Source organism: Bacillus rossius, chromosome 3 (assembly GCF_032445375.1).
Source record: "Bacillus rossius redtenbacheri isolate Brsri chromosome 3, Brsri_v3, whole genome shotgun sequence".
Taxonomy (NCBI): Eukaryota; Metazoa; Arthropoda; class Insecta; order Phasmatodea; family Bacillidae; genus Bacillus; species Bacillus rossius.
The window spans coordinates 104,371,751-104,385,313 of NC_086332.1; the positions used below are offsets into that span (position 1 = coordinate 104,371,751).

Consider the following 13,563-nt stretch of genomic DNA (forward strand, 5'->3'; position numbering starts at 1 on the left):
AAATATGACTTGAAGTGTTCTTCATTACAGCAATTGCTTTGGCTTTGTGCACACACTTCAACTTTTTCAGTCCATTGTTCACATTGTCACTGAAAACCCCACTGCCATTAACGTGCAATCTTCTTTTCAAATGCTGCAGCTTAGGATACAGGTCACCTGCCAATGGTACAGAGTTGGTTTCCAGTGTCATCAATAGAGGTTTTAAACACAGCACTCAGAGACTTGACAAATTCATATTCAACATGTAGTACACTAGCTTCGTCTTCCTTCAAATTATGAAGGAATTTAGAGCCACTGTTGCTTTCATTCTCTTCTTGTGACTGCAGAAACAAAAAAAGAACTTCCCAGTTATCTGCCAACCACTCAACAGCAATTAGGCCTTTTTAACAATAAAAATATTCCGAGGTTTATAGACATTACACTGAAGAAATTTTTAGCTACATAGATTTAAACAATTGTGTGGCTTTAAAATAATTTCACAAAGGAAAACCTGTTAACAATAGGACTAATTCACTTAACAATTCAGTGCACATGCATGTTTCAAAATAAACAAGTTGATCCTACTACATCACAAATATTTACCTATTAAATCTCTAAAATAAATTAAATAGATAATAATTTTCCCAACTGCAAATTATGTAAATTTTACCTTGGCATGTTTAGCATCACTGACTGCTTCAAAAGTAGTTTTTTTGCCTTTTTCCATTGCTTGTAGCTTCAATGTGGCATCTACTTGCAATGCTTTTTAACAGCATCTGATGACTCCCAAGCAACCCTTTTATTACAAATACGGCATGGCAATACATCGCCAGATTTTACCATTCCATCATTTGAAAATTGTTTAGCTCTCTCACTGAGCGATAATTTAGGTGGCATTGTTTACAAGCACAGGATGGTACATGCGAACTTCGAGATACTATCGACGTGCTCGTGAATTTAAAGTCTAGTTGACATGGACGGTGTCCGACTGTTACAACAGGAAAAGGAAAATTTAGAGTGTGAAATTTCCGTTCAAATCGGTGGATATTTGATTGTAGTTTAAACTGTTTACTTATTTATATAACTCTTAAACTGCCAACGCTTTGCCTGTACAGAGTGCACGCACATCGTAGTCTACTATCGGTTTCGATAGCTCGCTGCGTGAGCGCTGATTGTCATGTTTGGTTACGTTAATGCTCGTATAGAGTGCGTGCCCGTCCCATTTATCGACATCGGTAGCTCAGTGAATTTTATAGCACACTGCGCTCAGAAACTTATTTTTTGGCCGATTTCCTTCCAGTTTTAAAATTAAAAAAATAAAAATCTTGGTTTCTTAAAACCAGGTCATTATAGACAGTTAGTCGTCGTAACGGTGTTACTGTATATCTGTTTCTTGCCGTGTGACTGTAGCTGTTGGCCATGCCATTCCAGTGACTTTAAAATGGCGGCAATTGTTGTGGAAAACAAAGACACATTTCATGTTTTGTTACGTTCTGAGAATAGTAAGAACGTGGTGGTGGTACTAATTGTTAGAGCTCGTACAATTGAAATAAAATGTGTGTTTTCATGACCGAAAAAAATACAGATAATTTTTAGTGTAAATTCGAAGTGTGAAAATATTGTGGTGTTAGGGCCGAGTGTTCAACTAACCGCGAAAAGTAAATAAAGCTGAACAATGTGCCAGAAAATTCGTTAGTACTTGTAAGATTTTGTGGGTTCTTTTAAAAAATCGCAAATAGGAGAAATTGTTAAATTTGCGAGTGCATTGTGAATAAAAATAGCTGAAAATGAGTTTTAAACAACAAACCAGCATTTTCCCAGCCACTGTGCACATATTTGTAGAATTTCGTGAATTTGCGAGTCGCAAAATTTCCGGGGCTCTAATTATAACCAACATAAAAACATAAACAAAAAAAAAAAATGAAAATCAGAACTATCATTCAAAGCTCAAGTTTCTAAAATGATTTTTTTTTAAATTGTGCGAATTTTGAAAACCTCCACACCATACAAGATGCGTAAATTAATTTTAAAAAAAATTTTTTTTATTGAAATAAAATTATATTTTAATATTTTCTCCCTCAAAATAACTGCCATGGGAAGACGCACACGCTGGAGACGATTCTTCCAATCCTCACAGCAGCGCTGGAACTCTGATACTGGAATAGCCTTCAGCTGGTCGGTTACAGCCGTTTGAATGTATTCAAGTGTTCCAAAATAATGCAAACATGAAGTACTAACACAATGATTAAATTAATAGTAGTGATCTCCAACTTTGAATAATGAATTTTCAATCTTCGGAAGAGGAAAAAGGCACAAGGACTCAAGTCAGGCGAATAACATGGCTGAGGAGTTACAGGAATGTTTTTACATCGCCAAAAATTTTTTCAATGGAACTGCAGTGTGTCAAGGCACATTGTCATGTTGTTTCACATGCATGACTTTTTTTTAAAGTTTTTACGAAACTCTCGGTAAAAGTGTTGACTGACTGTTTGGCCTTGAGACACTAACTGTTTGTAGAAAATTCCCTGGTTATTAAAAAAACAAATCAGCATGCATTTGATTTTCGACTTGCTCAGTATTGCTTTTTTGGGCATTGGATAAGTTGAAGTATGCCATTCCATGCTCTAGTGCTTGGTTTCCTGGTCGTACTCAAACACATTGATACGAACGGATGCAGAGGTATTAATTCTTAAAAACCACTCATGAAAACAAAGGTTGGCCTGGAGTACCACACCATAAAACATACCTGAGTAAGCTTAAGTAAGTTTAAACATAAATATTCTCAACCATTCATAGAGGGCAATAATTTAAATTCTTACTTCTAACCATGTGTCTTCAGTCACTTTTATTTAATATATTGAAATAATTGTATTTGCAAAAGAAAAAAAGTGTAAACATTGATATATAAGGTTGCAGGGTTACCAATAAACATGAAAAGAATATAGCAAATGAATGATGGTGTGTTTTTTAACTTCCTTATGGCTGTAAGTCCAAAAGCAAAGCAAGTTAAAGAACAAGTTTATATATTTTAGTACAAAAAAAGAAATATCTCTAGACATATTTATTTCTTATGTTTGTGTCCACGCATGAAATTACAAACACAAAGTTGTACACTATGCCTAACAAATAACTGTGAAGCAGCACACCAATATAAGCTCCCAGAGAAGTATGTGCAGATCTGAAAGACGTAGAAAAACTAGCTTCAAAGAGATGAAAGTGATTTAGAAGTAAAGGTGGAATAAGAAAGGTAAATTGATAATTTTTTTGGTGGAGAGAGGAAAAAAACGTAATTTTTACTGCAAAATCAGTGCAGTTTGAAAGAGTTAATATGAGATGAAAGTTGCAGCCAAACATTGACAAAGCATATAATCTGATGAAAAACTGCACGTACCTCAGGACAGACGGCAGCCCTTCTCTCGCCATCTTTATTTTGACACATATCACAAAAGCTTGAACAAGCTTTCTTCGGGAGAGATATTTTTCAAAGGTGGAAACCAAAAGTTCCACACTGAATGTTTGGCACTCACCCCCTGCTGGTACTTGATCTGCAACTGCTGCGTGAGCTCGCGCAGCCGCTCCGGGTAGAACTGCGACTCGAGGGAGCGCAGCTGCTCTTCTGCGTGCATGCGTCGCCTGCGCTCGCGGTCCAGCTGCATGCGCAGCTCGATCATCTCGTGGCCGTGGTCCGCCGCTAGTGCGGCCGCAGTCACCGGCTCCGGCGACATGCTGCCGATGCCCTCGTCCGAGGACTCGCAGGGGACGCTGGTCACCGGCACCACCACGCCTGACAACACACCAGAATGGCACCCTCACGCATCCACCCTCTGCAGCCGTGCGACCCTGGAGCCTAGGAGCGCATTACCCCACTGTGCCATCAACCGACACATCCCGTCCACATCTCCAGCTCGGTGATCAAAAACAATGAGGAGTAACAACATGAGAATATGAGTGACAGAATGAATTAGCAGCAAGAAACATGGGTATCCAAGAATTTCTACCTGCTCACAGCAAGGCCCACCACGTTTTGCATGTGCATTAAATTCGATTTTGATCTCACCAATAGTAATAGAGAGGTTAAGTGATGTGACTACTCTACCACCGTTATTCCTCCCCATCTACAATTGGTGGTTTATACACAAACTAAAAAATGCTAATGGTGAAATTATTGACACAAGTATCAAGTGCTAAATTGCCTATACCAACAAGGCAGTCAGCACTCTGTCTCACATGCCCAGTTGTTATTTATTTTCTTGTCTTTATTATTATTTGAGTACTTTTCCTCTCAATTTATCACAATAACATACATGGTTTGTAGGTTTTATCTCATATTTTTATAGTAAATATTTATTAAGTATTCATAATTATTACTTAGGTGACATTTACCAGCTCAAATATTAAATTTAGAAAATATCTTGTGAAAAAAAATTATGGACCAGCAACAAGTGCAAGAGACCTATCAAAGAGAGCTATCAACATAATTTATGTTAACATCCCTGAATTAATGTAAATGACAAGTAAATTAAATACATAACATAGCATGTCAGACTAGGCCTTATATGGCACGTACATTTTTCTTTGTGATGGGTGCTAGCTACTACAGGACTTTTTACAACATATTCTATACCAGAAATAAATTTACAGGAACATACCTTACATACCATACTACTGCAATAAATATTGTAAAAAGGTGAAAGTTTACACTTTGATGGTGTCAATGAACTGGAAAGTATGTTCCGACAAGATGTGTCAATACATACACATAAAGTAACATTGTTTTAGTACATCAAGTCCAGGTTGAATAATGGAGCCACTATCAACCTACCCTTACTGCTGCACAGATATTTTATGTAATGTAGGGCAGATGTATGAGCCTGAGGCTTGTATCACAGAATGAAGGGTAACATTCTCCCTTCCTCACACATGACCGTGCACTGTGAAACTACCACTTTACATTGCTTAGTAATGAAATTTCAGCCAACATTTGCAGATTCCATCCAGTGCTGGTACGTCCTTTTCCAATTTCATTTACACAGTGCACACTTTTCAAAACAACACTAACCTCAGACCTCAAGAGCAGCTTGCACTAACAGCACAGAGCCCACAACTTCACTCACTTGTGGCCATCAAGAACACAGTAAAATAAAATTAATCTTTCACTTCCTATATAGTTTGCTGTTGGTTTGCAGGCCTATTGACTTACACATAAAAATAATAGAAAATATGAATGGGTTATGCTACCTTAAATCCTTATTGTAATGAACTTAACTAAAAATAATAAACAGCACTCACATACACAAGATTATGGGTTTGGTACTGATTGGTGAGTATATTTATAGTCATGTGGATTGCCTTCCAATCTCAATGACGAAAAATCTATATGTATACTGTGATCCAGTGAGCAACCGAACTGAAAACCGCTATGTTGTTACCAAAGTTCCACAGTCATCATAGTTTAGGATTTCAAATTCAGTGCCATTTAAATTATATTGAAATATTATAAATAATACCACTTTCACAATTGCATAGAAAATTGACTTTTAAAATAGTACTTTTTATTTCACATAGCTGTAATTTTGAGTTGTGGAAGTAGAAGTTCAAGGTTATATGAGCACTTTTTAAACCTTGCTTAGTTCCTCCCTTCTAAGCCGGGAACACAATTTCAAATAATCAGTGCAAAAACGGTTTGCATAATGATTACATTTATATTTCTTTCAATAACTTACTGGCTTGGTAAAATTAACAATATGGTTTTAATTTTAAATTGTATAAATAATTGAGCAATAAATTCTCATTGTATGGCTGTAAAATAAAAAATGCTAAGTTGTACTGAAAGAGAAGTGATGTCTGCCATACAGCAAAATGTACATTGTCATGGAACTTGTGATTTGTACTCACATGAATTTAACAGCTGAAAAATAAAAAGTCGCAATAATGTAATTGGGTTAGGCTTGCATTAGTTTATAACTATAAAAAAATATTAAACTGATGTATTTTCATTGATGCTAATATATGGAGATACTTTTCCCAATCAACTGTCAAACTGTTTGTTGGTGTTTTAGTCAGGGGCAGATCAGAGAAGCAAACTCACCTCTGATCGCAACTTACACTGATGCCGTATGGATCCACATTGGAATTGTTGATGACATCCTTGGAAAAAAAGATCGCATTTAAAAACAATCTAGTTCCTCAGTTATACTACTCTGGGACCCCTCTGGAAAAATATATTTTCTACATCCACGGTCCCACCAATTATTTGAATAAACATTTCAAGGAGCCCTGCATACGATATTTAATCGACTGTATATTCTCCCGCCGAATACTAATACATTTGTGCTGGGGCGAGAGTAGAGGGCAGAGGGCAGAGGGCAGGGAGGGACACTCACTGGAGGGGTCGATCTTCCTCTTCTTGGAGGCGGCCGACGCTTCGTGCTGCCCCTCCTGCTGGTTCAGGAGCCTCTTCAAGTGGCAGTTCTGTGACAGCAGGCTCGTCTTCTCCTGCTCCAGCTGGTAGATGTACTCGGCCGTCTGCTGCAAGATGGCCGCCTGCAACAGGCGCGACCAGACGCTCTCCTCTCTCCTCACTCCCTAATTACCACTCAAGGTGAGGCTAAGAATAGCGCCACCTGTCCCCACCCTACACACAACACACCTCCGGCCACCACTCGCCTCTTCTTGGCAACTGGATGCGTCGCGAGCTTCAACACCCACATGCGGCAACAACACTTAACTTCAAGCCTTTTATTTACAGTCTGCAGTAACTAACAGGAATTGGAACCCCCTACTGCGACTGCATCTACATTAAAACACCAACCCTCACGTGCCCTTAGCTTCATAACACTGTCCTGTGAACCCATAAAATGTAACACAATATTTGTTGCGGTTAAAGGTTAGGGGTGAAAACATCCCACGACTTGATTCTCATTGCTGAACCTCGATTTAGTACTGAGCACATAGAAAGTAAATCTTCGTCGCCATGACGTCACGAATACACTTTGACTTTTCACAAATTATAAAAACCGTTATTTTAGTTTTTAATATTGCTGACGAAAATCATCGCAGTGTAACGCTAACACTCTGTATTTCACTACTCTGCAAAACTAAATTCATACTATTTTTACTGTAGTAGCTTGCTATCTTCCGTCAATCATTGATAGATAAGTTATATTTTTAAACGGTATGAAATAGTTTCATCTTAAAATTCATTAATATAAAAACATGTAACCGAAATAAATAAGGGGGGGGGGGGGGGGACAAAACGTGATGGCAACAAGGATGGGGAAAATTAGACAAACCTCAAAACAAGAAATTTTTTGTTACGAAATGGCCAATAATGAGCTACGGCCGACCGAAATTTCTAAACTTGTAGCTGAAGTGCATGACGTCAGGTGGCTGTGAGATGGGTCTATATAAAACATCATTCCTTTGTTGGGGATTTACATTGATAATGAAAACCGAGATATCTAGTTTCAAAACGGCGTGGTTATCGGGAAAGTTTCACCGCCGTATAAACGCACAGAAAGGTGAATGTATCACGCACGGAGGCGTCCAAGATTGGCACAGAACCCACAACCCACGATGCACAGAACCCTTAACCCTCGCCCCACTATCGTGACGTCTCAGCCATTCCCGCACCAACACGCTGGATAACTTTTAAAATACAACATAAAAAGAAAAATAAAACATTCCTTTGCCAACACGTTTTAAAATTTGTGTTATCTTCAACACGCTAAACTAGATATCGTTGCTAATGTAACTGTATTGTTTGTTTTGACCGTGAATTTAATTTTTTTTTTTCGTATTAAATGAAAAACGTAAATTAAAAACGTGTGACCAATGAAAAAAAAAATTCGCAAATACCATGAGAGACTCTATAGCCTACTCGTCTTGGTGCACGAATTCAGCTCGCGTCACTTTCATGAGATAAATTAAAAATGTTTCAACATTAACAAAAAATAATAATTGTCGAAAATGCGACTTGGGCGCGTGTGAAGATGGCCACCCCTGGCCGGGGCAGCTGCGCCCGAGCCCTGAGGAGGCGGGAGCACCTGGCGTGCCCTCGGAGCGGCCCCTTCGCCGGGCCGCGCTACATCGCTCGTGCAGATACAAGCAGGTCGTCTGCTTACTACCATCTGCCAATACTCGTGCTTGCGTTTACACAAGTTTTAGTGGACATATTAAATGTTAAGGAGTGATTTGACACACAACAGAATCAAACGCACTGGTAATGAGATAATGAACACACCATTGAACTCGTGCATTAGAAGTGCTGAAATTATATCACATGTACAACGCTGCAATAGCGTCCGTATCTGTACTGGCCAAAAAGCTTCTAACTTAATTATCGTACTTCACTCGACGATACAAATTCATGCATAAATCACGACTATGATATGTTATAAGCGCGTGCCACGTGTACGTCCAAACGATCACTCGAAATGAAAATTTCCGTGGTGACGACAATCAGAAAAGTGACGGGAATTGCTCATTTGTGAGAGCACTGTGCCTATTGAAAGAGATTTGAGATAAGTGTATGTTAATAATCCAAATCTTCCTAACAATGTTAAACAAAAAATTTATATTGATAGTGCATTTAGAAAAATTTAATTAAATATTTATTACCCCTTTGAAACTCATATTCTCTCTTGTCTCTTCGACAGCGAAATATCTCTGTTAATGGCCATGTCCAACGATTGCCTGAAGCGATTTCTAGAAACCACGGGACAGTCGGAACTATGTATGTAACGATGAGCCAATCAAACGTTGATCTTCAATTATCTTAACTTTTACATTGTCAGATTACATAATTACATATGTGGTTTTAATTGGGTGCTTTTTACCATAGAAGAAAAAAACAGCTTGTTTCCTGCACTCGAAAAAAATCAACATAAGTTCAAATAACTTTGCCCGTTCCATTTTATTTAAAGATAACAGTAAGATTATATAAATATAAAAATTACATTCCACAAACCAGTAATTTTAGTAGTAAAATTGTAAATAATTTTATATTCAGTACAGCTCCTTGATTGATACCAAGACACCAGAAAACTTTGCCTTCACGCATTTTTGTTCAGTGGTAAACTCTCTCTCTCTCTCTCTCTCTCTCTCTCTCTATATATATATATATATATAAATTTTGGCTCAGTAAAATAGTACTCAAACAATACAATAAGTAAAATTGTAACTAGCATTAATTAGAATAAACAAAGTATAGAATACAATAATAATGACTGTCGAGATACATTTAATTAGTATTCAGTGTTTCAGAACGAAATTAAGAGAATGCAACGCAATGTCCCAAGTATTATCTCTTATCTCCCGTGTTAAAAAATATACAACGAAATTAAAGATCATAGTATTTTTTTCGAACACAATTTAAATTTAAAAAAATTACACGAAACAATTACATTGGACTACATTATGGGGACGGTTTTTAGTATACTTGTTTAGAAGTTTACGTAAGAAATGTTTGAGCAAATAGAGAACCAAATGTCCCTAAAATGCCACAATGGCAATTGAGTGGCGGTAGAAACTACCAATCGTAGCTAAGATCCTATCTCACTATTCCAGGAGCTGCCTACACCTCGCCGGAGAAAACAAAGGAGAGGCGTCGAGGACGGGGCGTTGGGGATTCCGGAGGTGTGGACCGCAGAGCCCACGTGGTCCATTGTGAGTGGTCACGTGCACGGATTGTGTGAGGGGTGGGAGGGGGCCGCTGGTAGACGGAGAGATACGGAAACGCACACGAGATTTTATTCAGGTTTTACATCCATCCCGTTCAACTGACATACAGCACATAAGATATATTTTTCCTTTACAAAAATTAAAATATTTTAAATTTCTAAATGAATTATTACCAAAAAATTTATAAGTGGCTGCCAAGCCACTTAACACTTTAATAATCTACTTAACCTATAAAATATTTATGTAATAATTAACTGGAAAGATAAAAATAAACAAGTATACAATGTAGGTTAGAAATTATAACAAACATTACGACGAAAAACCTTGCGAAGAGTCTTACAGTTGTTTGACTGTACTGTATTTCGCCTCCCTTTACCCTTCTCCAGTATAAGAGCTTTGATGTGAAGTTTTATTCGAAAATAAATTTGACGCAGTAAAAAAGGAAAGAAAAAACGCAACACGAGTGTAATCTTCCGTAGGTACCGACAAAACAAAAAGACGTTAAGTGAACCCGTCCCGAAATTCACCAGCTCTTACACACATTATCATTGTTTGAAGACTCCTTACGCTAAAAAAAAAATTGCTGACTAACAGTATACAAAACTGTAAACAACGCTGAAAAAACCCACACTTTCATGATGTGAGGTAGGCAGCGCTCCTAGCAGATATGCCGGCGCCTGGCGGAGGTGCGACCCCAACACGGGCCCCCCCGACTCCCTGGATGCATCTGCCGCCAGTTCAAGGTCGCCTGCAGCGACTCGCCGCCACGCCGCCACGCCGCCACGCCGCCACGCTTTGTTTACCGCGGTGCCGGGCAGATACACCCTCCAAGGTCATGCACGGCGCTGCCAACCTCCGCTCAGCTGGACCGGACTGAGACCCATGCCAACTGTATGTGCTCCATTCCCATGTCATCGCCTCTAACGACGCTGAGCCATGAACCACTCCATCCGATCAACAAAACTCCTCTTGAGACGCCCTCTGGAAGGGTCGAAGAAAGGATGGACATGAAGCATCATGAGTCCAAGATCCGCCACGCAACAGCGGTGACGTCATCAACCGCGTGGAGCGCGGTATCGGCGGCGCGCACGTAACCCAACCACAGTCGTATATTTAGCCGTGGTGTGGTGTGGCGTGGCGTGCGGAGGTGGTGGCTGGGGAGAGGGGACGGCTAGTGAGTCCACATTCCTGCCGCCGCGGCATTCCAGCGCGCCTGCGCCATTCAGGCTGCGCGCGCACTCGGCCCCGCGGCAGGAAACAGCTGCCTGTCGACCGACCACGCCAGTAGTGTCTCACACTTAGGGATGAAACGATACTCTGGAGGTATCGATACTTTTACTCGATACCATGTCGGGCGTAAAGTATCGATAACTAATCGATATCGTATATCTGGCATTACTGATTACTGGCATCGAATATATCGGTTGTTTTTTCGAACAAAACCATAACAGATTTATATTATGTTTAATGAATTCAAAAAACTAGACTAAGGAAAAACTCTGCTTAAGACATACTCCCCAAGAATAATAATTTTTTGAGGTGTTTTCCTGTTATCGCTACTTTTGGCCCACTGCTAGTTCTTTATGGTGCAACCAAAAGTCGAAATCTCTAGTCAAAGTTTCTTCTTCAGATCCACTAGTTGAAGTTGCCTGCTGTGAATCTTCTTTAACGATGTTTCTTAATTTTTGTATTGCCCTTACACATGCATTTGCATCTGGGAAATGAGTTTTAAAGCGTGGGTAAAAAACTGTAGCTAACGACACAAGCGTATTAAATTCAATGAGACCAAATCTTTTTTTACACTCAGCCAATAGTTTGCTTTGTAAGTGACACATTCTATTTATGAGGAAAATTTATTTAGCTGCGATTTGGAAGAATTTTTTGCAGCTTGCTGTTTTATCTTTTTTTTTGTGAAGTATTGGTACACATTACTCTTTTGAGGCCCCATTTTAAGTCAGGCAATAAATATTACTCACATTAGTATAAAAATCATAATTTATTGTTTCGTAACGTAAAAATAGACAAAGCCAAACAAACAAAGCTGCCAACTGAGTAAAACTAGGAAAGGATGCGTTCATAAATTTAGAAATATACGTAACAAACCTCAGTATAGGATCGTGGATAAAGTAAACACGCTTAGAAAACCAATTGAGAAACCCGAATGTGTACGATTACACGGCAGTTGTATAAAGTATGTTCAACTTAAATATCGTTTGTCTACTGTCATCGAATGAATGCATTGTGGATCATATTTATTTGAGCAAGTGTACATCTGTTATCTAATTACTGTCAACATAAATTTCCAAACAATTAAATATTTACCTGTTGATAGTTTTTGTCGCACTTTATACTTGTCTTATGACCCGACTAAATAAATCTCAGTAGTTGTTGCTGCATACAGACTATCGATTATGTCCGATACCAGTACTTTTGACCGATACCTACTCGGTATTTGATGCCAAGGTATCGATACCTAAAGTACTTGGTATCGAATGGAAAGTATCGAGTAAGTACTCATATTTAATAGTATAGTTTCATCCCTACTCACACTGGGCGGTGTACCCATTGTTTAACTGATAACAACGTCACAATCAAACGACCACAAATCCAGCACAGTTTTCCATTTACAAATGGTACTTTCCAAACAATCACAAATCTCTTTCAAATTTTTTTACAGCCAATAATTATGTTTTTAAATTTGCAAATTACATTCCATCAACTTAGTTTCAGAAAGGTCTAAAATAAAATGCTTGAAAAATAACGGTTATTTTCTTAATAAACAACTAACACGACAAGGGAGGGAGAGGAGAAATGCATGGACAAGGGCAACTTCCGCCACGCTTTGCATAGCGAAGGTCCTGGTTTGACCCAGCCTTATTTCCTGCTCTTTACTATCATACAACGGTGGATTTCTGCCTAATGTTTCATTATAGTCAGCAAAAAAAAAACCATAAGCAACTCTTGACATCAAAAATAATTATCATCTTCACCGTAAAGCAAGCTATTGGATATTGTGATGCGCCACACAGTTGTTGACCGCTAGCCGAAGAAGTGATCGTGGATGTGCCAGGTTATACGCGCAGATGTCTGAAAACCATAATTACTTACTTCGGAATAAAGCGTGCCATCAACTCCAAAAAGGATGTCATAGGCAAGAATTTATTGTCTCGTTTACTATTTTTGAAGTAATACTTCTTTAGGCGTGTTATGAAAAAAATGATGAGTACATATTTATGATTTGCCCGATGTAACGAAATTTTTACATGATAAAAAAAACTAAATACAAGTAAATATTATATATGTGCTTTTAAATCTTATACTTTAGTGATTGCTATTGAATACTGGTTCATATCATTAAAAATATTTTATTGTGAATATTAGTGATAGAAATTATGTTTTTAAACCTTTTGAAGAGTATTTACATAAGTGAGGAACACCGACATGAAGGCACATAGAAAAGGATTAGAGCCATGCCAAGTACTAATGCCACCATCAACAAAGGGGATAACATCAAGGCTATGAAGAAACTGCTGACTGGTAATAAAGGTTCCTATTTACAGAGGACAAGTGTTCAACACATTGAGGCGGCTGCCTTTAGCAAAATAAGAGGCCAATATGATAATAACAAATATTATGAAGGGTGAGGTATTAGAGCACATCAGAAAGTCGTTGGGTATCCCACGTCATTCTGGTAGCAAAAAAAAGTCAAACTAAGGTGCTGTGTGCACTACCGGAAGCTGAATGACATCAAAAATGACAGCTAACCCCTTCAACGTATTGATAACACTTTGAACACACTTTGCTGGCACTAAGTGGTTTTAGACACTGGACTTGAATAGCTGTTACTGACAAGTAGAGCTTCACCGAGAGGAAAAATGAAGAATGCTTTCTCTACAGGAAGAT

At 38.5% G+C, this 13,563-nt stretch overlaps 1 protein-coding gene across 2 annotated transcripts in view; it reads right to left on the minus strand.

Moving 5' to 3' along the window:
• The window catches only part of LOC134531096 (transcription factor AP-4), a 91,382-nt gene that overhangs the window by 26,229 nt on the left and 51,590 nt on the right, over positions 1-13,563 (minus strand). For both annotated transcript variants that reach the window (XM_063366635.1, XM_063366636.1), the window contains 2 exons: positions 6,363-6,522; positions 3,507-3,763 (listed from right to left, as the gene is read on the minus strand). In XM_063366635.1, the coding sequence (XP_063222705.1) occupies positions 3,507-3,763; positions 6,363-6,522 (417 nt within the window). The remainder of the gene's footprint in view (positions 1-3,506; positions 3,764-6,362; positions 6,523-13,563) is intronic.